Source organism: Camelus dromedarius, chromosome 9 (assembly GCF_036321535.1).
Source record: "Camelus dromedarius isolate mCamDro1 chromosome 9, mCamDro1.pat, whole genome shotgun sequence".
Classification (NCBI taxonomy): domain Eukaryota; kingdom Metazoa; phylum Chordata; class Mammalia; order Artiodactyla; family Camelidae; genus Camelus; species Camelus dromedarius.
This window is the reverse complement of record NC_087444.1, coordinates 26,284,128-26,309,264: the sequence shown is the minus strand read 5'-3', so window position 1 is coordinate 26,309,264 and position 25,137 is coordinate 26,284,128. Positions and strand designations below refer to the sequence as shown.

Here is a 25,137-nt window from a genome sequence, read left to right as displayed (position 1 = left end):
GTGGTAGAGTGTTTGCTTAGCATACATGAGGTCCTGGATTCAATCCACAGTACCTCCGTTAAAATTTTTTTAAAAATTAGATGCAAATGGAAGCAGCCCTTAAGTATGTTCCTCTAGAGATTCTAAACAGTTAGCTCAACTGCATCCCCAAGAATGATTATGGTCCCTATGCCCACGTGCCACTCATTGGCGTGTTCTTGTGGCCAAGTAGCAAGAAGATGAGACTATAGTCCCTAGTGGACCACTGGGTGATGCGACCTCCTGCTTTCCAAGGGGAACATATTTGATGTCGCTAAAGAGGCAAAATGTCCCTCACTCACGTATCAAAAGGCCACTAGACTGATCTATAATGTTAGTTTCCAAGAAAATGACCTTCACTATCCAGAAATCTAATAGCAAAGGTAACAGCAGTTAGCAGGGTTTAGTTGAAGCAGTTTTTATAGAATCATAAGACCTCAGAGGTAGAAGGGGCTTAGAGATCCATTCTTGCAGCCCTTGTTCCACAGTGGAGACAGTAAGGCCCAGAGTGGGACATGGCTGCCCAAGGCCACACAGGTTTCCTGTTACCCTCTTCCCGGGGACTCGGGGCCTCTGGGCATCTTCCTCAGTTTGAAATCACAGTCAAGCTTCAGTCTTCTCTTCATGCAGGGGCCTCAGCTTCTAGCTTAGCTGAGCTCTGTTGCCGATCCACTAACATGCAGCGTCGGGGAGGCTGAAAACATCCTTCTCCAAGGATGTCGCTCATTGGAGCAGCGGGGCCCCTCTGTCAGGGTGTGATCTGGAGTGTGGCGGGGCCGGGTCTTCGTGTGTGCTTTCTAGAAAGAAGAGCTGGCTGGTATCTCCCCGCTGCCGCCCACACCATCGTCTCCAGGCAGAGTGGATCCCCCACCCCTTCTGGTGTCTCAGCCTCCTTGGCAACGTCTCCCAACTCCTGCCCTCTGCTCTTTCTGCAGGACTTTGGGAAGTGCCCACGACTGAGGCTGTTTACTCAGGAGTACATCCTTGCCTTGAACGAGCTCAACGCAGGGATGGAGGTGGTAAAGAAGTTCATTCAGAGGTGGGTCTTCCAGCCAGACCCCCCTCCCCATCCCGGCCTGTGAGCCAGCTTTCCTCTGCGCCAGACCCACTCGCTCCATCGATGCCCAGAAAAGAGCACTGGCGACCCGAGGCCTCTTCTGCAAGGGCCTCCTGGGTCCTCCTGAGCACGTGTGGTCTGAGGCACTTCCTTGCTGTGTGACACTGAGCCACTCACTGTACCTCTCTAATCCGGTTTCCCCTGCTGTCCCCAGGGGTGCTTGTGCAGTTAAATAAGTTAACATATAAGAAGGCCCCTAGCACAGTGCCTGATGCTCAGTAGGAACTCAGGAAATGGTAACAGTCCTGATAATAAGAGTATTTCCACGGGTCCCCCCATGGGTGCTGGGTGTGTGGGGAATGATCTCCTGGTGGCCCTGGAGAGTCACCACTGGGGACTTGAACAGCTGCCTCCCAGACTTGGCCCAGAGGAAGCCAGATATTCTGATTCTTACTCCCTTCTGTTGTTTGGAGCAGTGGGGTGGGGGTGCTTTTGCTTTGATTTTTACATTTTTTTTCTCCACGCCTCAGTTTCCTCATCTGTCAGGTGAGAACCGTAGTTCCCACTTTATCCAGTTAATGCAAGGCTTCAGCGAGCGCATACACGGAACACCAAGAATAACGTGGAAGTGTGACAAGAACGTTAGCGTCATCGTCATGACTCTTCATTTTTTTAAAGAAAATCAAAATAGGCTGTTTAAGCCAGTTCCAAAGCTGCATATTTCCTAAATATACTCACCCCAACAAAGGGATCGGAGCACCCCACCCCCAACTTCTTCCTGAACGGCACCCGGGCCTCCCCTGGCCTCCCTGTCACCTTCTCACCCCGCCCTCTGCTCTTTTCCAGCATGCACGGCCCCACCGGGCACTGCCCCCACCCCCGGGTCCTGCCCAACCTGGTGGCTGTGTGCCTGGCCGCCATCTACTCCTGCTATGAAGAGTTCATCAACAGGTCAGTCACCACCGCCGCTGGGAGGGCCTGGGTAGGCCACAGGACAGTACACACCCAACCAGGCAGGGAGGTGGAGTGGCTTTTGCTGAGTCTGTCTCAAGAGTGTTTGCCAAATCCCCGGTGCTCACTGATGCCAGGGCCTAGAACCCAGGAATGTGACTGGAAAAGCAAACACTGTGAATCAATGCTGGTGCTGCAAGACCATTGTGTTGACTTGGCTTTAGGAACAAGAGTTTTATTCTGAAGATTTCTCACCACCTGGCATCTGTGACTGGAAGAAGGCACGACAGAGCCACTGTCTCGGGTCCCCCAGGGTTTGGTTGCAAGCAGCTTATTAGGGAAGTAACCCCAGGAAGCAGCAGGAGGGGGTCTAGGAGGAGGACAGCCAGTAAGGTCTGTGTTCATAAGCCGGTGACCCCTGTGGGCACCGATGCCTTCCCCACTGGGACCTCCTGGGAGACCATGTGGAATGTTCTCTGAGTCCTTCCCCTGAGGGATGGTGATGCTGGAGTAGTTACTTACCAACTCCCATTCTTCCCAGACTGATGATGGCTCCTGGGATGAAGAGTGACGCGAATGCCACTAGTTGTACAGAACTTTCTACGTTGATCCCTGGGGTCATTAGAGAGGATATGATACGCAGGGCACAGGTGGCATCTGTGGCAGCTGCCCTGTCTAGTTGTTGGAGAGGTACACTGCACAACTCCATGAGGACCAAAATGTGTCCAGGCACCACTCGAGCTGGAGGCACAGCAGGAGTATGTATCCATCCCTAAAAGGCAGTGGAACATCACTAAAAACCTGTGCAGTTGGGGCAACCTGGAGGTGTCACACTGGTCATTCCCAAGTGCCTGTTCTCTGCCCTGAAACATGTTATATTAAAAGAAAGAAAAAGAAGAAGGAAATCAGAGGGGCCCTAGAGCAGAGTTTCCCTGAATAGGAGCAGAAAGCAGAAAGAAGTCTCTCTCAGCTCCCATTGAGGAGAAGGGCAGAGGTGGAAAGAGCCAGAATCAGGAGCCGTGCGTGCTGTTGCACAGATAGGGGACTAGGGGCAGCAGCAGCCAGCCTTGTCCTTCCCCTGTCCTCTCAACTCTTGTATCGTGAGGGCCCGTTATGTGCCAGGTGCTGACGGTACAAAGTGAACCAGCCAGTGGGGCCCCTGCCCTCGCAGAATGGATGGTGGAGCAGTGCTGAGCTGCTCCTGGGGGTCATGTTAAAATGTAGACTCAGGCTCAGTGGGTCTGGGGCAGCGCCTGAGACTGTCTAACAGACTCCCAGTAATGCTGATGCCTCTGGTTGGGGACCACACTTTGAGCAGCAGAGCTGTGTGTCAGTTTCAGTTTTTATTCTGAGAGCGTGGGAGTCGCCAATAGATTTTAAGCAGAAAGGGACTTGATGTCAGTTTCCAGACCCTCCTCGGGCTGCTGCTGCAGGGAGGGTGGACTGCAGGGGCCCAGTGTGACCCTGGGATACCGTTTGGTGGTGGCTGCAACTAGGTACCCAGGGTGAAAACCTAGGGAGGGCCGGGCGGGTCCTGCCGCCTGCCACAGGCCTCCTCCAACGCCTGGCTCAAAACAGCCCAGCCCCCTTGGAGCCCTCAGCAGTTTGGAAATCATGCCGAGGGCTGCAAGACCTTTCCTGGGCTCAGGCCCATCCCACCCTGTTGGTCAGTCCCTGGAAGATAAAGCCCCACGATGTCCTATGGGCCTGTCCATGGTGCTCTCAGTGGGTACGTGATGTACTCACACACAAAAGAACAGACAGCTTGACCCAGGTTAACGTAGCTTGCTGGAAAATCACCCAGTCTGAGCCAAATAGCCTTGAAAAATCCACTCCTAAATCCCAGCAAAGGCAAAGAGGATGGAGCTGAGCATTTGGGTAGCAAATTAGCTCTGAGCGCATGAAGATAGCTCCACCGCCTCCCCCACCAGACCACACACAATTTTCCATCAGCCACTGAATCCTCGGACTTTAGCTAATGGGTTTTGTTTTTCTCCGGCAAGGCTTAAAGTATGTTTATCAGACATCCTTGGTGGGCTTAGCTCAGGCCTGGCTCATGACACATGGGTGAATTCAGGCCCTCCGAGTGCATCAGGCGTGAGTTCTGTGCTCAACGCAGTCCTTGTGCATAAGGAGCGTGCACGTCTCTTTGGAAGGACAGGCACGTGCATGTGGCACATTTAGAGAGGGACTGATGAGCAGCTGTTCGTGATCATATCATCAAGTTCTTAGTATGTTGGAGCAGTGGGCTCAACGTTGGCTGCACACACGGGAATCCCTAAAAATTACTGGTGTCTGGACCCCACCCCAGAGATTCCAACCTAATTGGACCTCAGGATGTTTAGAAGTGCCCCAAGGGATACTAGTGCCCAGCCAGGAGTGGAAAGCTCTGAGCCAGGAAGGGTGAGGGTGGCTGGTGGAAGAAATCCTGGAAGACTTCTTGGAGGAGGAGGACCTGCCTGGGCCCATACAGGATTTTGGAAGTGCAGAGACCTGGCTTCAAATCCCAGCCCCCTCTACTTACAAGCTATGTGATCCATGGTAGTCATTTGACCTCTGATAGCGTCTTTACTCACCTGTACCAAGGAGGTGATAATACCTACCATTCAGAGATATCTGAGAATGTATGTGTGGTCTGTGTGATAGCATTTAGCCCTGTGCCAGGGACACCAACAAAGGAAACTCATTGGTGGAGTTCCCTTCCTTCTAACGTGCCTCCCTGTAATGTTTGGAAGCACCCAGTGAGGAGGCATTTTATTCAGCCTCAAAGCTCTGACAAGTCCTGCCATAAAGAGATCTCATCTCATTGTGTTGGGCTCAGCATTTCCCCAAAACATGTGACCTCAAGGATGCCATAGTGCCCTTTTCTTAGCTCACACCCGTTAACAGCCTGCATGAGCATTGTTCCTCCAGTCAGTGGAGACGCTGTCAATACTGGGTTAGCCAAGGGTGGTGGGGGAGCTGTGGTCAGGAGGGACCTGTAGACTCCAGGGGGTGAGATCTGGGGTTTGGTGCCCCTTTGAAGTGGGTTCACAGGTGGAGAAGCAGATGCTGACTTTCTCACCTGGCAGAGGTGGGACATTATGGCATCAGGGGAGGCAGGCAGTTAGACTACAGGAAGTGACAAGAAGCATGGTCGCTTAGCAGGTCTCCTTGGTGTGTCAGGAAGGTGGCCAGGGAAGGCTTCTTGGTGGAGGTGAACACTGAGGCCCTTACGATTCTTGTGTAGAGGTTAACATTGACTTATTCATTCCACAAGTTTCTGCCAAATGCCTGCTGTGTGCTGGGACTACAGCGTGTGCCTTAGTGCCAGGCAGCCTGGATTTGGATACCATGTGCAACTCTCCCTGTCTGAGGCCTTGAGCAAGCTGCCTTCTCAGACTGAGCCTGTCTCCTCACTGGTGGGATGGGATCCGGTGGCACCAGCTCACAGCATTGCCGTGGGGCCTGGGGGCATTTAGCAGGGTGCAGCCTGGCGCCTGGGAGCACCCACTAGAACACAGCTCGCGGCTTCTGTGACTCCCCAGGGCCTGTCCTCACACCCCTCTCCACCTCTCCCCCAGCCGCGACAATTCCCCCAGCCTGAAGGAGATACGGAATGGCTGCCAGCAGCCCTGCGACCGGAAGCCCACCTTACCTCTGCGCCTTCTGCACCCCAGCCCGGACCTGGTGTCTCAGGAAGCCACGCTGTCCGAGGCACGGCTCAAATCGGTGGTCGTGGCCTCCAGCGAGATCCACGTGGAGGTGGAGCACGCCAGCACTGCCAAGCCAGCGCTGACGGCCAGCGCGGGCAACGACAGCGAGCCCAACCTCATTGACTGCCTCATGGTCAGCCCCGCCTGCAGCACCATGAGCATCGAGCTGGGCCCCCAGGCTGACCGCACGCTCGGCTGCTACGTGGAGATCCTCAAGCTGCTGTGAGTGTCCCCTCGGCCTGCCCGGCCCCTCGGGTAGGGGAGGGGCTGGGCTCTGCAGCTACCCTGGAGCACACCAGCATGGGCCTGCCGAGTGTGCACACTTGAGTTGGGGTGCTCATGAGTGTGGGTGCACAGGATGCAGATTTAGGGATGAGGGTATTCATTTGGGGTACATATATATCCATGTAGGATGCATGCCGGGCTATGTGTACAGGTGGAGAATCTGGGCCCGCGTGTACAGTATATGCATGGGCATAATGTATACATGTGTACCCACAAGTTTGAGAACGTGTGAGTATATACACCTGCCAGGATGTGCTTGGGCACACGGGTAGCTAAGTATGTTTGTGTGTGGACCTCTGCAAGGGTGTAGGGTGTGGGCTCATTCTGAGTTTGGAATTGTCCTTGTATGTGTGTAAGTGGCTTTGGGTGTATGAGGGCATGACAGCACATGGGTGGTTGCCCGAGTGTGTGTGTGTGTGTGTCTGCATATGGATGTGTTGGATGTGGGATATATGTGGATTTCTCTGTAGGGGCCAAATCTGTGTTTTGAATGCCTGTGAGTGTAAGTGTACAAGCGTGGTTGTGTCTGGGTGCCTGTGCTGCTTCTGTGCATGAGTGGCTGTGAGTGCACACATGTGGGTGTGAACATTTGTGCACAAGAGTTGGTGTGTGTGTTTCCCTGTGTGTGTGCAGATATGCCCATGAGCCTGCATAATGAGTGTGTTTCTGTGCTACGTGATCTGTGCTTGCTTTGTGCTTGGTGTGTATTTGATGTCCTGTTCCAGCACCTCCCCTGCCCCCTACAGCCTCATCTGATGGGCAGGGTGGGAGTGTGGTGAGCAGGTCAGGCTCCATGCAGCCTGGCTGGTGGGAGCCAGGAGACCTGGTCTGCCCTGGGTGGTGCTGCTTCTGAGCTGGGTGCCTCAGGCCTGTGCCTGCCCCTCCCTGAGCCTCACTTGTGTGACTCTAGAATGAAGGGGTGAGTTCTTAGTCTTTGTCCCTTTGTCCCCAAGGGTCTTACCAGTGCCACATTCACACTGTACCACCCAGACCCATCTCAAACTAGCACACCTGGTTCCTGGAGCCCCAGGTGGTTGTCCCTTCCCTTCCTTCCTGCACTGAGCTCTGGGGTTCAGTGGGGCAGCGTGGCCTGGAGAACCTAGCAGATGCCTCCCCCACTTGCTCCCACGAGAACAGGACTCTGCCTTGCTCTCAGGGATGCCTTTCCAGGTGCTGTTGGTGGCGGGAGATGGGCTTTTCCCAGGGATTGGGGCCTGACAGCATGGTCACATCTGACCGATGCACGGTGCTTAACTAGAGGCGGGGCACCAGGGCCCCTCGATCTTGGGGGCCTGGCTCCTGGGGCTGGTCAGTGTCACCAGGGTTTCCCTGAGGCCCTGCGTCATCACTGAGCTCTGCAGCGTTTGTTCTGCTCTCTTGAGAGCCAAGTGCTGCCTGGAGCACACTCATGACCTGGAGGGTGAAGGCCACCTGCCAGCTGCCTGGTGAGCTGGTGAATGGGCAGTGCCTAGGGAGGCCCCATGCTCTAAAAGCAAGGCCTGTGGTCTCTGTGAAGGTGAGCAGGTTCATGCACACACACTCCCACGTGTGCATACACAAATACCAATGCACCTTTGCACAGTGGCTTCTCCTGTTTGAAGGAGACTGTGGATACAGGCTCCCCAAACACTTCCTCTGCCCCTGCTTTGACCCGGGAAAGGAGACAGTGAGGCCTCCTGGGTTAGCCCGTGGTTCCAGCAGCAGGGACCAGCTGAGGCACAGCTGCATTTAGCGACACCCCCACCCACACTAACCAGAGCACATTCCAGATTCTGCTCAGGGAGCATCTCCAACAACATGTCTCAAGTTTCTCCGAGGCTGGAGGAGTCCTCACTTTCTCCCAGGGGTGTGGGCAGCCCTCCAAGGGACAGGCCACCCGTGGCCCATGTCTCCTCCTCACCCTGGCTAAGGCAGGCCCCGCCAGGCCAGAGACAGCCCTGCTCTCCCCCTCAGCCCCTGACTCTGGCTGTTTCCCACAAACACCTGAAGCTCCCAGGCCTTCCGCTGGCTCCTATTTCTCATTAAGCACTAAGGGTTTGAGCTTCATCATGCAGTTGATACAGATTTTTTTTCCTTCTTCATAAACATGCTCATGAATGAGGATTCTGTTCTTGCTGATCTGCTTCCAGACCTCCTGCCTGCCCGCATTGCCCAGCTGCCAGGTCATGGGTAGGGGTCAGGAGGCCAGGCAGGGGCAGCCTGCTGGGAGCCAGGAGGTGTTCCTCATCTCCACTTGGAGGAACACCTCCTATCCTGCCAGAAGTTCTCCACGAAGCAGGGTTCATACTTTTAGAAGCCTTTTTCACCTTGGGGGAACTCCAAACACGATTTAGGCCTGATAACTTCTGTTCCTAGCAACTTTCCTTCTCTGACTCTGTTGCCTGCTGGAGTCACTGGCCCACTGGAGGGCTGGAGACATGTCTGATCCACAAAACCCCAGCAGGTCTAAGCACTCCAAAGTACGATAGTCTTCAGAGCCAGACTGCTGGGTTCAGGGGCCATGGATGTCAATGTCAGCCCATGACCTTGGGCTGGTTACTCGCCCTCTCTGAGTCACAGCTGCCTCCAGGCAGTAGAGTGAGACGGAGGCCTGGCTCCGGGCCCCAGCACAGAGCCGGCACCTTGCAGGCGTAGATACTGGGCAAGTGGGAGTTACTACATTTTCCCACTACAACTGTGTTTTCTCTATTTTAAGATACAGATGGGAGTAAGATGTACCATTGATTTAATAACAGCACTGTGAGAGGGGAAAAAACCCAACGTGGCACTCAGTGCATACTTGGTTTGCAAGAAGTGTGCATCTGAGAATTGAGGAGATGTGGTCTTATGACTTAATCTGCTGTGGAACTGCAGGCAGCACTCTTGGCTTCTCTCGGTCTCAGTTTTCTTGTCTTTAAAATGGGTGTCTTCCTCAGAAGGGCTATTGTGAGAATTTAGTGACATTGGACTTGGTGAGAAGTGATCTGCTCTTATCAATAGGAGGGCTCCCAGATGAGAGTAACTTGTAAAGGATGAAAGAACAGGAACTTATGTGAAATTGAGGGGTCTTATCAGCACGTTGAGGGGGCAAAAGAAGCCATGCTTAGTATCTTGGCCCAACCTGGCCAACCATGTCCACCAGAACAGGCCCCACTACTTCCTGGGGGAGTGGGCAGCTCGCCCACCTTGCAGCCAGGGACGCTGATTAGTTGTTTTCCCATTGGAAGGACCTCAAATAGTTAGAATTTGACACTTTGAAAATTAACAGAGGCCACAAAAAGTTCCCTGGAGACTCTTGAAAAGGAAAACTATTCTCAGCACAGGTCAAGGTTGATGCTGAAGTCATCGCCCTGGGAGGCCCGGGCTGGATGGTGCAATGGAAAGAATGTGGACTTGGGAGCCGGACAGAGCAGGCCTGGGCTCTAGTTGTTTAGAGTCCAGCTCTTAACCTGCTGGGCACCTGTGTGCGATTCATTAATTAATTGATTTGCCCATATATTTATGCATTCTTTCATCGCTTACTGCACACCTGGGTGAGCCAGGTTCTGTGCTAAAGCAGGAACCCGACTGGTGCCCTTGCTCTCAGTCCCTATGAATCTGAGTAGCACCAGGCACTGAAAGCAGTGAAGTCACCTGTCCAGTGGGATGGAGTGTGGGAATCTGCGGGCACACATGGAAGGCAGGCACCGGGGATGTTGCCCAGGATGGTCCTGCTCGGTGAGGAGTGGGCTCAGCCAGATGGTGCAGCTCAGCTGAGGGGAAACACCAGGAGTTCAGTGCAGGGAAGGGGGACTGTTTGGGGGCTTGGAGACCTTGGCAGACAACAAGTGGCTGAAATAGCCTCCAACAGGCTGGGAGATGGAGAGCGGGGTTGCAAGCAATGGTAGGACAGGATGAAGTCCGCGAGAGTTGCTGGAGAGTCTAAGGAAGCGTGGACCAGGGCCAGCCCTTCCTCAAGGTCAGCTTGCCCTCCGCTGGCCACTGTCTTCCCACTGGGACTCGGGGTCGGGAGCTGGGTGCCTGGGCTGGGGCTGGGGGGTGGAAGGACCACCTCCTTGGTTAGACCCACTGGCTGGGGAGTCGGCTGGACCAGGGTCCAAACTTTCTCCCCAGCATTTAAGTGATTTTGGACAATGAATCCACCTCTCTGAGCCTTGGTTTTCCAGTTGTGAAATGAGGATAAGGATCTCTGTTGACACATTCTGGCTCTCAGGGCTGCCTTGAGAATTCAGTGAATTCAAGTGTACCAAGCATTTGTCACAGCACTGGGCACCCTGCAGGCTTGTGGCAAGGACAGGCACCCCACCTCCATCATCAGCATCTTTGCGTGGGCTCCTGGCGAGGGTTTTAGATGACAGCTTCAGAGCAGCAGAGATACATATATGTACAGTACATGTATGTCTGTGCATAGTATATGTACTCGTATAGAGGAATCGATCTCTTTGGAAACTTTCGAATGCAAATTCCTGGGACACATGGTCACTCTGTAAAACCCACATGCTCCCTGGAGCATCTGCAGCCAGTGGATACGCTCTGCAGCCCTGGAAGGTCCCTGGTAGGATGACAGGGCAGGAGGGGGGATTCACCCAGGTCCCCAGCCTCAGAGATAGTGGCCACTCATTTCTTACCTTGGATTTTAATCCCTGGGCCAGCTGGTTCCCCTTTTGAGGGAGCAAACACTTCTAAGTGTATACACTAGCAGGAGCAAAGCAGAATGAGGTGTGTCCCTGACACACCCTTCTTGAACCCTGGGCTGCGTTAGGTGCCTCATTCATGGTCTTCTAGAAATACCATGGATCTCCCATTGGTCTCCTAGGTCTTGTTCTGCCCTAGCTCGCTCCCCGGGACCCCCTTTGAGGAGTCTACCCCCACCCCCACCCGAGGGAGCCTGTGTTCTCCAGGCTGCTCTCTCCAAGAGAGAGCTGGGGTTCAGGTTGGGCACTGCATGCACACAGCCGTCAGGGCCAGGCCTGCTGACCCAGACCAGTGTGCTGGGGACTCTGGCTTCTCAGAGGCTCGCGTGACCCCAGGGCCTGCAGGCTGGTACGTCGGCTGCTGTTCTGCTGGGCAGGTCGGCACTCTCCCCAGGCCGTGCAGAAGATCCCGTGAATCGGGGGACATGGTGTGCTGGGAGGAAGCATCTCGTTCACGGGACAGGTCTGAGTTCTGGTCTAGGCAGCACTTGTCAAGTTGGGTTACAATTCCACCAAGCATGCGCTGCCTCTGCCAGGTCAAGGTGGCTCCCCAGATCCTCAGAACTGCCGTGCCCCCATTTCTCACATCCACCCCTTCACCTACCCAGCTTGTCCCTGGTGTTACTCACCCCAAATGCAGCAAGAGAAAGGCAGTTCTTGGCCATCTAGGTTCTGAACCACTCGTGGAGAGCAGCCTGAGGCCAGAGGCCTGGGTTTCTTGCTCACATAGCCTTGTTCAAGTCCAGCTTCTCCCCTCATTAGCTCTGTGATCTTCAGCAGGTGTCCTGACCTCTTTGGGCTTCCATTTCTCATCTGTAAATGGAGATTATAGGATTAAATGTGTGGTGCTTGACATCTGAGTCTCATCAGAGGCCCTCAGGATGCTTAAGGCACCTGTCCATCCTGGGGATGGGCAATTGGGCCTCTCATCGCCCGGCCTGCAGCTCTCTCTTCCATCTCAGGCCAGCCTGGCTGCCAGCCCGGAGCCCAGCACTGCTCTCAGAATGTTCATGGCACGTGCTCTGCTGGCCACGGGGATCCCATGCCCATTCCTGTGCCTGGCTAGTCCCCCGGGGCTCCTAGTTTCCCACCCTCTGCCCAACACACCCACTGTGCACCCCAAACAGTTGGACCCGGCATTTGGAGTGGGGCCAGGAGCCAACCGCAGACTTGGAGCTGGGCAGGGCTGAGGGCAGGAAGGAAGTCTGTCTGCACTCTTCCTCTTTCTTCATCCCCACATCTCCCTCCTGGTCCTGCGTGAACTGCCCTGGCAGAGCCACCAGGAGGCCGAGCTCCAGGCTGGGGAGACACGGGAGGAAGAGGGCTTACACCCAGACCCCTGCCCCAGCCCCAGCCTCTTACCGAGCTTAGCACCCAGCGACACAGGTGATGCGCACTGTTCATTGATCATGTCCCCTTCCGCTCAGGAGTGAGCCCTGGGCCGGGCCCTGGAGCCCAGTATGTACACACCCGGCAAGGCCCCCTGAACTCTGATTATGGGTGAGTTACTGTCTCCTTAGAGTTTTCTGTACTTAATGGCATTTCTACGTAGAACATGTTTTATTTAAAGAAAACTAGTGAGCGTGCTTTTTCTGGAAGGAACGGGCCAGCCTCCGCCTGTGGAAACAGGAGCCACGAGGCGCTATGTTGTTCAGTGGTAGGAGCACAGACGTGAGAGCCGGGCTCCTGGGGTCAAACCCCAGCTCCTTCCAACTGTGTGACCTTGGGCCCGTGCTTCTTACTGAGACTGTCTTCTTACCTATAGAATGGGGAAGGCAGGTGCAGCCAGCTCACCGGGTCTCTGGGAGGAACATATGGGCTGAGCCGTGTGTGTACTTGGAATAGCCCCTGGCTCGTGACAAGCACTGTCTGTGATGTTTGCTCCTGTTACTTTTAGATTTTCTGGAAACCGTGAGTCAGTGACAGGTGAGGTGAGGAGGGATTTGGAGGGAAGATAAGTTAGCAAAAATCAATGGTCCCCCTGTCCCCCAAAAAGACACACACAGGTATGAGATCACAAGGGATCTCTGTGTCCTGAAGAGGGCTCCTTGTGCCCAGCCACCCACGGGTGGCAGAGAGCATGTGCCCAGCCTCGGACACTGGAGTCCTAGGACCTGGCTGGGAAGCCTTGCTCCGAGCTTGATCGGGTGGGTCGGGAGGCCCTCAGGGCCTCTCTTTCCTACCTGTAGGGCAGGTGTGATACTCCCGTCCTCAAGGGCCTGTTCTGAGGATTAAGTAAGCCAGTCTGTGCCCAGTGCACGGCCTGGTAAGTGCTCAGTACACCTCAGCTGGTACCACTGTTAGGACTTATCTCACGCCAGCAGGCTTTTCTGGGAATTCTTTTGTGTGTGTCCTTTTCCTCCGAGCACTCTGGGGTGTGTGCTGGATTCTGAAGGCTGCCACCTTATCACCGGGTTATTTGGAAGAAGGAGGGGTGGGAACAGTTCCTACCCAGGGGTTATCTAAAGTGTGCAGTATTGCTGGGGGCAAGTGTTTTTTCTTGGAGGTGGAAAGATTGTCCTCTTTTTTTGGTATAAAATATGGACATACAGCACATACTGAGAGAGCAATTAGGAAAAAATGTTGAGAAAGCTCCTTGGGGTAGGGGGCAGAGGGGCCCAAAGGATGAAAAGAAGATTGAAAAACAGTGAATTCTAAACCTAAAGGAGCCCTGGAGCCATAGGACCAAGAATTAGGACTGGGGTCTGGGGCCACCCTCTGCCTGGGCCAAGTTCCAGCACAGACCAGGGGACTTAAACAACGGAAATATGTTTTCTCCCAGTTCCGGAGGCTGGAACTCTGAAATCAAGCGTGGGTGTTTTTCGTTCTCTGAGGCCTCTCTCCTCGGTTTGTAGATGGTTGTCCCTCTGGGTGTCTGTAGCCTAATCTCTGTTTATAAGGACATCAGTCAGACTGGATTAGGACCCACCCTAATGACTTCATTTTACCTCTTTCACCTCTTTAAAGGCCCTACCTCCATCCAGTTAAGTCCTGAGGTGCTAGGGGTTAGGACTTCAACATACGAATTTGAGGGGGATGCGTGTCAGCCTGTAAAACCCCTCGATAGTTCAAAAGACAGAACAAATCAGGGAGGATGGAGTCCCCGGGAGCAGGTGGGTAGCCCCTTCAGTGGCTGTGAGGAGGTCTCTGCACAGGCTTGTCTGCCAGGCCTTGAGGCCATGCTGCAGGCACCAGCTGCTTGTCCCCTGGGGCCCCTGGAAGCTGCTGTGACCAGAGCAGAGCTGGAGCCCCATGAGTCCCTGCCGGCCACTCGCCCCGTCTTGACCCTCAGTAACAACGCACTGTAAACCTCCGCTCATCCAGACCAGACCTGACCGCCGTCCCCTCTCGTTCCAGGTCCGACTATGATGACTGGAGACCATCTCTGGCCAGCTTGCTTCAACCCATTCCATTCCCCAAAGAGTAAGTCCCACACAAATCTCCGGAACCCTCCGGCCCGAGAGAAAAACCCCCATCGCCGACCAAGGCCTTAGCAGGGGGACCAGTCAGCTCATGGAAGCACCTGGGGACACACACACAAGAGTGGAACATGGAGATGTTGATCCTTAGTCCTCAGCTGTGGGACCCTGGGGGGGTACACAAACCTCCCCTCAAAAAACTGGGGAAATCACCTCACTGCCTTGTGAGATGGTTGCACTGAGCTAAGAGTACAAAGCCCTCCCCACCATGCCTTCACGCAGTAAAGTTAGCGGTTTTCATTGTGCATCAGATGGGAATAGGAAAACCTGCCTCTCCTGTCTCCAGGGGTCATGGTAAAAATCAAAAGATAATGCGTGTGGAATTGCTTTATCCGCTCTACAGCAAACACTAAAAGCCGTGTTATTACTTGCATTACGATTATTAGCTTGTGCTCCATGTGAGTGGGGCCAGAGATGGACCCTTCCGCGTCTCTTGCCGGCCCTTATCCCAGTATTGAATTTACCCCAGGAAAATAGGGAGAAACCGCTTCTGGTGGATAATGGCCCAAGGAGAAGGCCCTAAATGCCTGCAGGCCTCTGTTTTGATAGATATGAAGAAGCCAGGCCCCAAGAGGCAGCTCCCAACTCCCCCAGGAGCCGATTAACGAGCCAGTGTTTATGAAATGCGGCTCTCCGAGGGGGACATTACACTCAGTAATTGCCCCATTTGCCGGCCTGGCTGGTCCCTGGAGCCCCCAGGAATTGAGACCGGAGAAATCTGACTCCTGAGAGCAGTGGCGTCATTGGCTGCTGCCACCGGGACGCACTTGACCCTGGGCCCCTGACGCAACTCGCCCGGAGAGCAGTCCCCGATCACCGCTCTGATGTATGGCAGTAATTAGTACGGTCGTACCTTAATTGTGGAACAATTAACAAACACACCTGGGTCCCTGGTGCCCACGTGCACACACACACTCACAGGCGTCCCGGTGAGTGCCACTCCTGTTTACAGGTGCAGGGCCTGGGGGCACAGGGGGCCCAGCCTGTTCCCCTTACTCTAATCCATCACCTCGTCAAAGGAGGCCTTTGTTCCATTGTTTCAGTCAGGGACAGAATGTTGGTGTTTCATGTTCAACCTCTTCATTCCTCGAATCAGACAGAAAGCCTGGCTGTCCCCAGAGGAAGACCTCTGAGTCAATGTGCTGTTTCGAAAGCGCCCTGCTCACTGCACTTTTCCCTTTGTTTTTTGCTCCAGAGCTCTCGCACACGAGAAGTTCACCAAGTGAGTATTTGGGCAACGCCCTTGTTAGCTTCTTCCGGGATGAATGTCCACTGTCCTGCGGTCATCCCCAGCTGCCAGCCCTCCTTCCGGCCCATCCTCTTCACGTACATTCTGGGAGGCAAGGATGGCTCCTCCTGGAAGTTCTCCCAAGACACGTGTCCAGACCTGTCCAGGCGTCTCCTGATCCCACCAGCTCAGCCAGGCTCCCCTCCCCTGCCCCAGCCCTCCCCTCAGCACCCCATCCTGGTCCACCCAAGCCAGGACCCTGGGAATGACTCTGCCCCCACCCCATCTCTTTCAGGGAACTGAAGTATGTGATTCAAAGGTTTGCCGAAGACCCACGACAAGAGGTGAGGCCTCCCTCACTCCCTCGCAGGCGTGTTGTCAGGGCTGCGGCAGGATGCGTGTGGCTGTCAGGGCCTCCTTGTCACCCAAGGGCGTTCAGAACAGTTCACAAAGGCTCCTCGCCTGTGCACAGACACAGCCCCCACCCCTGAGGATTTGAGCCTGGCCCGTGATGGCAGTGTTTCACTGTAAACTCAGGCTGCCTGAGGCAGTTTCCTACCCGTTGTCTCTTGAGCACATGCCTTGATGTAGGGCCAGGCTGGCATCAGGGCTCCTAACCAGCCCTGAGATAGCATTGCATGCTCTGTGGTACTGCCATTCTGAGAATCAGTGGCCGGGGAAGACGCCTGAGCTGGGATCTGAGCCGAGTTTCATTTCCTGGGCATGACGGCCTATGGCCTCTCTGAGGGGCTACTCTGTCCCTCCAACAGCTAAGCAACAGCCAGACTTCAGGGCCGCCTTCCGTCCTGGAGCCTCTGTGTGAACAAGGACTCAGAGTGGGCCGGGAGCGCACCCAGCCGATCTTCACTGCATCACTGTAATGACAACATCCAGCCTTCACTGGGTGCTCGCCCCATGTCAGGAAGATGCATTTTCTCACTTAATCCTCACGAGAATCCTCTGAGTAGGAGCTATTACTAGCCCCATTTTACATCAGAATTACCCTCCTTTTGGGGTTATATGCCCAAGGTCACACAACTGGTACATTGGCCGAGGCAGGATTCGAACCCACGGAGTCAGGCTCCAGAGCGTGCAGTAACTGGCCCTGCAGTGTGAACACCGGGCCAATCGGGGCTGCCCTGAGGCACTCGGGCCCTTCTCTGTGCACGTGGATTCTGGAATGTGAGGATCTGGCTCCCAGGCAGGCGCAAGCTCAGGCACGGGCACCCCCAGCAGAGCAGGAGGACAAGGCCGGGCAGAGGGAGGGAGTTGTTCTCAGTGGAGCCAGAATATGTTCTCTTAAAGCCACACTGTAAAACCTAGTTCTAGAAAGATCTAGAATTATCTAGTTCTAAGTTCCATGATTCTGTTTGATTCCAAAAGTGAACTTCAAGCATGGTGGGAGAAGGCAAAAATGGTAGACAGGGAGCTTTTAAATATCTGGGTACCAGTAATGGTCTCCATCATTCTCAAACCTGAGCGTTCCTCACCGTGCATGGAAGCGGATTTTCAGAATTCCCCTGGAAAGCAAGGCTTTATTTCAAACACAAAGTTTGACATTGATGAATAAAAGTACCAGCTGCTTCCCAGAGCAGCACAGCAGCAGCACCAAGGGCCAGGAGGGGACTTTACCAGCCAGGACAACACCCACAAGGGGGCCGCGGACAAGCCCTGGCCTTGCCTCTCACTCCCAGCTCCTTTGACTTCCTCTCCGGGTTCTCTTCTCCCTCCCCTCTCTTCCCCTTCCCTCCTTCCTCCCACCTCCTCCCTCCTAGATGGAACCAGGAGTTGTTTTCTTATCAATTCTTTGTCTGTTGAATAGAGTTTGATACTCTTGGTTCCTTATTTCTTTGAAGCAGACAAGCTAACATTTGATCGTCTTCCAACTCAGAGGGAAAAATCAAAGCACCACCACCCCTGTTTTCTGTTTACTTGTGTGTGGGTTGTGATCAATTGAGCATCTGTGAGTAAGTGACTCTGGGCAGCAGATCGTCCTTCAGTCCTGAAGGAAATGGTGGGACACTTCCCTCAGCTCCCTTCTGAGGACAGGGAGGAGAAGGAGAAACAAAAGCCTTTGTTTCTCTCTCTCTCTCTCTGCAATTACAGCAGGGCCGGGGTGGATGTGGAATTCCTCCCACACAAGCACACGTGTTTGCACACACACCACCCACACACAGACTCATGGAGCTCTGGGAAGGCATCTGGGAGCCATGGAGAGACCTGTGCTTTGGGCATTGAAATTGCCCCCCACTCTGGACAGAGACCCTTTCTCCTAACGAGAAGGTGGCCGAGTCCCAGTGAGAGTGGGAGAGGGAGTTTAACAAGACAGAGACTCACCCAAGGGTCTTCGCCCACAAGGGTGAAGTAGGAAGCTCAGGAGGGAAGCAGGCAGATGCCCTGGGAGTAAGGGTCAGTAGTAGAGGGAGCAGAAACCCAGAGAGTGAGCAGGGCAGAGGCTCGGAGAGAAAGGAGGGCAGAGAGAGAGGAGCTGGAGACGCAGAGACCCAGACAGAAAGGAGAAAAGAAATGCCCCCGTCAAAGGCATAGGAGAAGGGAGGCTGGGTCTGAGCATTCGCCTTGTGCCTCTACCCTGCCTTGGCCACAGCCTTGCTTCATTCAGGACAGTGACCTGAGCCAGGGCCCGGCCCTCCATCCCGGAGAGCTGGAGGCAAATGGCTATAGTTCTGTGGTTTCCAGGTACCACAGTTTTCCCCAGAAGGCCTTCCATGGAATTTAGTGGAAGGCTGGGAGTCTCTGGACTAAACAAAGTCAAACAGATCTCTGAACTGCAGGACTTGTCCTAGCCTTTGACATTTGCATGTGTGGACCGTGGGCACTGTTATGGTCGGGTCTGCAGGGAGCTGACTGAGTGCTTCTCTCTGTGACAGGTCCACTCGTGCCTGCTGAGCGTGCGTGCTGGCAAAGATGGCTGGTTTCAGCTCTACAGCCCCGGAGGGGTGGCCTGCGACGATGACGGGGAGCTGTTCGCCAGCATGGTACGTTGGGACTGGACCGGAGCTGGGGGCAAGCACTGGCTGCGGCCAGCCTGGGAATCTCCAGGCTAAAAGGATGCTGCTGGTGAAAACAGCAGTGGTGGCAACAGCCACAAATGTCACTTTCTTGTTTCTTACCTGGGAGGCACTGAGCCAAGGGCTTAACAGTCCTGCTCTCACTCAGGCTCCCTCAGGATGTGAGGAGGTGACACCTCCTGTCACCCCATTTTACAGACAAAGTGTTTACTGCCCAAGCTCATGTGGTTTGCTGTAGTGGCAGGCGACATTCAAGGGACTGAGTGCTTCAAGTGCACAGGGATCCTAGAAGGCGCTGCAGATCCACCAGCTTGTCCAGTCTTTGCAATAAGGTCAGGATGACTGGCTCAACTTGGAGATGAGGGTCTGAGGTCACCAAACCCATAACAGCATCCTTGGTGACTTCCAGTACTTTCTTTGTGCACAGTATCAAACAGTCTTCATGGCAACCCTATCCCTTAACTACACCTATATTGAAACAGGTCCAGAGAGGTGCAGTGGCCGGCCCAAGATCACACAGGTCTCTGGCCTCCAAGTTCCTCTCTTGGCCAGGCTCACGCTGTCCAGAGCTGGCTCTTCCTCCAGTAGCAGAGAGTGTCCGTCTGGTGAAAGGCAGCCCAGAAGCCCCTCCCCCAGGGCAGGTGCTCCTCTGGGTGGCCTAGTCTGCTTACTGACAAAACTATCTCTGTTCCACAATCACGCATGTTCCACTCCGTGAGAAGGCACAAGCCTCGGCCAGACCTGGCTAAGGTTGCAGCCGTGCTGTGCTAGCCTGATATCCTTGGACCAGTAAACTCCCTCTCTGGGCTTCAGTTTCCTCATCTGTGGAACAGAGTGCTCAGTGCTGGTGTCTTGGGGTCACCATGGCAATTGTCTGCACTAATAGATGCGAGGTGACCGGCCAGGGCCTGACGCACAGTCAGTGCTTGGAAGTGATGGCTGTGGTTATTCGCATCCCTCTTGGGCGGCCAGTTCTGCTGGGTGAGCAGCTCAGAACACCACAGCGAACTTAGCGGCCGTGTTTGTGCAGTGACAACAAACCCAGACACCGCCTCTGGAACGTTTCTTGAAAGGGGCTTATTTTTAGGTTCCTTTCCTTATGCACTCGCTCTCCACCCCTTACCTGCAGCCTGACGGGTCCCCTTTGAGTGGCCTGTGTGTCCTGGAAATGCCGGTCCTGCCTGCCTGCACCACCTCTCTCTCACCTCTCACGGGTTCCTCTGATGTCACAGCTTCACCATGGCAACTCCCTGTTGTTCCCCCACCCCTTGGTATGGGGCCTCTGTGTGAGAAAGAAGTCAGGGAGCTGGCAGCTTCCCAGCCTGAGAGATTGCATTTGTGTGCCAGAATTGTTAATGATGGAGCAGAAAAAAAAATATACGTGGGGAAGAAGGCAGGCAGCCCCTGGGATGGCAGTGCATCGTTTCCATGGAGACACATGGCATGGAAGAGGTCCCCTTGATTAGGCTGCCATTTCCAACCATGGAAGGGCATTTGTTCTTACGTGAAGTCAGGGGAGTGCAAACTAGGTGTTTGGCCTTCCAGCCCGTTGGTTGGGGACCCCTGCCCTTGGGCTTCATCCCCAGATACACCAGAAAGAAACATAGTTTTCTTAATGCCTGCCCCACACAAAACCTGAGATGGAGCAGAATTTACCCATTCTTGAATTTCTAGAGCAGGTGATCTCTCATAATACCTTCAGGGCTCACGGAGGGCTTGGGGAGGGGAGGTAGGGCTCCATACAGTCCCCCGTCTGCATGTGAGGGCTGGGCCTGTGTGCCCTGAGCAAGAGCTGCCCAGAAGTTTCCTCCAGGTTCGACAGTGCTGAGAAGAGCCAAATGTCCACAGAATCCCAAGGGGAACAGGAGAGGGAGCTTGTGTGTGTGTGGCGGGGGGAGGGGGTAAAATGTACATAACATAACTTTTACCATCTTAACCATTTGTAAGTGTACAGTTCTACAATCATCACCACCATATGTCTCCAGAACTGTTTCTTCTTCCCAGACTGAAACTGTCCCCACTAAACTCCCCAGCCTCTCCCCTAGCCCTGGCCACCACGCCTCTCCTTTCTGTCTCAATGACTCTGCCTCACGGTCCCTCCCATGAGTGGGATCTTACAGGATATGTCCTTTGGTGACTGGCTTGCCTCACTCAGCACAGTGCCCCCGAGGTTCATCCATGGTGGAGCCTGTGTCAGAGAGAGGCCTTTTGAATCTCCCAGGGAGGGTCTGGTGATCATTTCAGATCTAGGGTCCAGGCAGGGTATGGACTGTGTCTGATCCATGTCTTCTGGTTTCATGATCCTTTCAGCAGGCACCATGGGCCACAGCCTTGTGGCGGTCACTGCCCTTCACCTGGGCCATCTCTCCTCACAGGTGCACATCCTCATGGGCTCCTGTTACAAGACCAAAAAATTCCTGCTCTCCCTGGCAGAAAACAAGCTGGGACCCTGCATGCTTCTCGCGCTGAGGGGGAACCAGACCATGGTGGAGGTAAGGAGCCAGCCCGGTCCCAGCAGCGCTGCTGACTCGCCGGCCTTTGTCCTTGTCGTTGGAGCACCTCCTTGGGGCCCAGGGCTTGTGCTGGAGCTGAGGACAGGCAGCGGGCAAGGCAGGCACAGCCCAGCCCTCCTGAATTTAGTGGGAGCAGGAGGCCGTCATCAGATGATCTGTTAATGTCACTTTAATTTCACTTGTGATCTGTGTTGGTCCAGGATCGGGCATGTTTCTGTTCCATTTGTCTGCTACTGCAGAACAGACCACCCCAGCTGGGGGCTTCAAACACTAATACTCACCTGTTTTACTCATGGGTCTTGGGGTGACTGGGCTCAGCTGACCACTTCTCACTCTGGGTCCTTCATGGGGTCACAGTCATTGGGATGGGCTGGGTCCTCCCAAGGCTGCTTCCCTCACATGTCTGGCACTGGGCTGAGGGGACTCCACCAGTGGAGACTGGAGCAGGTGGGGCTCCCAGGTGGCAGAAAACAAGCTGGGACCCTGCATGTCCACACAGCAGCCTTGGTCATAGCCTTCCCACCCACCAGGGAGTACATGCCAGCCCCAGGTACTCACATCACCTCTGTCTCCCCAACAGTCCCCAGATGTCTGGGGCTCCCAGAGCCACTGTCCAGAGAGAGATCAGGCAGAAGCCATATCACTTTAACTCAGCCTCAGAAGTCAGGCAGCATCACTTCTGCCACTTTCCACCCATTAGAAGTGAGTCACCAAGGCTGGCCTGTAGTCAAGGGGTTGGAAATTAGACTTCATCTCTCACCGGGAAGAGCATCAAAGAATTTGACCACCTGAGCTTTCTGTGCAAGTGAGAGTTATGGTGGATGAGATTTGAGGACCAAGGAAGAGTTAGTAAGAAGGCAGGAGCAGAGCATCCCTGGCCGTGGGGACAGCATATGCCAAGGCCCTGTGGCAGGAAGGGAGGAGGCCATGAGGACAGCATATGCCAAGGCCTTGGTGGCAGAACAGGGAGGAGGCCAGGGTGGCTGGAACACGGTGAGTCCAGAGGATGAGAGGCTCAGGATGCCGTAGACATGTGTGAAGAGCCTACCAGGTACTCAAAGGTCCTGGGGAGTTGCTCGGCGTTTGATCCACATGCTTGTTCCAACCACCTAGTACAGGGGAACTTGCGGAGAGAGGACTGAGCAGAGAGATGGAAGGCAGATGTTCCCCAGGGCGCCAGCTCAGTGTCTTGAACATCTACTATGTGCCAGGCACCAGGGGAAGAACGAGGGATAGAAAGAGGTGTCTGGTCTTTTGGGTTCTGCCAGCCCTCAGGGGCCGGGTGTGTATTGTGCCCACACATGTTTACCAGAATGTACTGTGCACTCAGTGCGTGTCCACTCACGTTCCCAGGGCACAGAGGGCACTCTGGGTAGGCAGTTTGCCCGCCATCACACAACCGGAAGTGCAGAGGGCAAGGGAGAGAGCATGGTTCTTGATTTTTGCTATATGACCTTGGCATGCACAGGGCATGCTGAGCTTGGCCCCGTCTCCGGGCGTGTGGGGCTGCTGGGACAGGCCGAGGGTTTGGTCCCAGAGTCTCGGGCTGGCAGTAACACGCCTCCCGGCTCTTGCGGGCAGATCCTGTGCCTGATGCTGGAATACAACATCATTGACAACAACGACACTCAGCTGCAGATCATCTCGACCCTGGAGAGCACGGGTGTAGGCAAGCGCATGTACGAGCAGCTGTGCGACCGGCAGCGGGAGCTGAAGGAGCTGGTGAGTCCGCGGCCCGACTCCCGGGGCTCCCGCGCTCGGCCAGCCTGAGCACGGCTGGGTGTCGTGGGGTAAAGCCCAGAGACCGTGGCACCTGTGTGGGCCTCTGTCTCACTGAACCCTCCTCCAGACCCAAAGGTGTCAGGATTACCAGGCAGGTTACCAGATGATCAGAGAGGTCAAGTCCATGGGCCAATGTCAAACAGCCCATGTGGGGCCTGGCCAGGGCTGCATCCTGTCTCGCCCTCAGAGCCATGCATGGCAGTCACTGTCTCTGTGCACCCTCCCTCCCCCACATCCTGTAGGCCCTTCATTTCAGCAAATGGAGGCTTAATTTCCAAATGCCAGCACCCGCACCTCTTGGCCAAAGGATTTTCCCTATCCACGTGCACAGCAGGACGGAAGGGGTAAAGAATTCACGCCCCCTGGTCTCCTGGAACAGCTCTTAACCAATGACTAATGGGAGAAGATGTATAAACACTCACCTTCAGGTGGGATCTCCCTGAGACGTAACTTCTCCACTATTTCCCAGGGGCCCCAGGGGTAGATGGGGTAATAATACCCTCTTCCTTTAGTGGCCTACACAGCCTCACTTCCCCACCCCCCTGCTGGCGTTTCTTGGGATCACCCCTCTAATAAACCACCTGCCTTCGGATATTGCCATGGGGTCTGCCCCTGAGACCAAGACCACCGCGTTGCCTTCTACTACCAAGAAATACAAATAGTGCCATGAGAGGTGTTAATAGAGGTGGAGACACAGGGTGGAGTCTCAGGGAAAAGAGTGGGGGTGTAATCAGTCTGACTTCTGTTGCAGCAAAGGAAAGGCGGGCCCACCAGGCTAACACTGCCCTCCAAGTCCACAGTGAGTTGTTTTCATTCTCCGGCTGGGCTGGGTGGAGGGAAGGTGGGTTCGTCCTCCCTGTTGGGGAGCAGCAGACAGTGTCTGTTGGAGGTGATGGGGGCAGGTGAACAAGGACCCTGTGGTACTTGACAAGCCAGCTTTTCCAGGAGGGAACTGGGTTGCAGGAAACCAAACATTATGATAAAGATTATAGTTGATATTAATGTTGCTATGTTATCAGTTATTCATAGTAATGATCATAATAGCTAACATTCATTGAGCATTCACGTATCAGATACTGTACTCATAGTTCATTTTATCCTCACAACAAGCCTATGAGGTTGATGCCTCCTTCCTTCCCCATTTTACAAAGTCTTCAGGGATCTTATGTCCTTCTATCTTGCTGCCCCACTGACCTTGGCACATAGCTTCCACTTCATGGTCCAAAAAGGCTGCTCAAGCTCCAGCCATCTTGTCTCCATTTAAGCCAGGAGGAAGGAGGACGAGGCAAAGAAGAACATGCCCCTTCCCTTTAAGGACCCTCCTGGAAGTTCCATTGGACACGTCTGCTTATATCCCATTGTCCAGATTTTAGCACATGGCCCCACCTGGCTGGAAAATTAGCCTTAATTCAGGGCAACCAAGTGGCAGCTAAAACTCAAGGATTCTATCACAAAGATGGAAAGGAAAATGGATATTACCCTCAGTGGGCTCAGAGTCTAGTGCTCCCATACTCACTGATCTCCGTTGGTCTTAGAATTGGGGGGCCTCGGTGCTTGCAGGTGGGAAAAGGGCACGAGCTGCCATCTGGGAAGTGAGATGGTTGGACTGACACACGCACACACGCCTGGGGGAGGGACATGGCCTCAGAACACCCCAGTCATGACTCAAGGTGTGAGTCACAGCACTGAAGGCTTTCTCCTGGCTGGGCAGCTGCCACCCACGGAGACATGCACGGAGGCAGCCCCACCCTCCCTGACGCCCCTCCCTTGGCCCAGCCCACTGGGCCATGATGTCCCCCCAGCTGCAGCTTTCTTGGGGGGAAGGGAGAGGAAGGCCCAAGGCCTCTCCTGAGACCCCGCCTGCCCATCCATCCATCCACCTGCAGGATGCCGACTTGGCTCGTTTGCTGAGCTCTGGCTCCTTCGGAAACCTGGAGAACCTCAGTTTGGCCTTCACCAATGTAACCAGTGCCTGCGCTGAGCACCTCATCAAACTGCCTTCTCTCAAGCAGCTAAACCTGTGGTCCACTCAGGTACAGGCAGCCTGCCCCACACCCTGCTCCCTGCCCCCTCCCCCCCCCCTGCCCACTGGGCACCCCTGCCCCATTCCTGCCCTGCACCCTCCTCCATGGCTGGCCTTTCTGCCCAAAACCCAGGGGTCCAGTTGCTTGATCACACCACCGCCTCCCCAACTCAGCGCCCATGTCCCCCAGAGTGTCCCAGGCCAGAGGAAGTTTAGGCTTTCGTGAGCCCAGTGGCCCGTTTCACAGTTAGAGTTGCCAAGGCCCCAGAGCAGGGATGTGCTGGGCAGTCGTAGAGGTGCTGAAAGGTGGAGCGGACATATGCAGTGGGGGTGGGGGTGCGGCTTGTGGATCTGTTTGTTATAACAATGACCGCAGTACCCAGTGCCCGCTGTCTGCGTGCAGC

General features: G+C 54.6%; 1 protein-coding gene across 1 annotated transcript in view; it reads left to right on the top strand.

The window, feature by feature from the left end:
• Positions 1 to 25,137, top strand: part of CMIP (c-Maf inducing protein) — a 222,416-nt gene that overhangs the window by 191,257 nt on the left and 6,022 nt on the right. Inside the window, exons 8-18 of the mRNA XM_031458000.2 lie at positions 954 to 1,057; positions 1,922 to 2,026; positions 5,590 to 5,943; positions 14,037 to 14,102; positions 15,354 to 15,380; positions 15,682 to 15,730; positions 18,275 to 18,382; positions 20,791 to 20,907; positions 22,510 to 22,650; positions 23,462 to 23,509; positions 24,597 to 24,743. Of these exons, the coding sequence (XP_031313860.2) occupies positions 954 to 1,057; positions 1,922 to 2,026; positions 5,590 to 5,943; positions 14,037 to 14,102; positions 15,354 to 15,380; positions 15,682 to 15,730; positions 18,275 to 18,382; positions 20,791 to 20,907; positions 22,510 to 22,650; positions 23,462 to 23,509; positions 24,597 to 24,743 (1,266 nt within the window). The remainder of the gene's footprint in view (positions 1 to 953; positions 1,058 to 1,921; positions 2,027 to 5,589; positions 5,944 to 14,036; positions 14,103 to 15,353; positions 15,381 to 15,681; positions 15,731 to 18,274; positions 18,383 to 20,790; positions 20,908 to 22,509; positions 22,651 to 23,461; positions 23,510 to 24,596; positions 24,744 to 25,137) is intronic.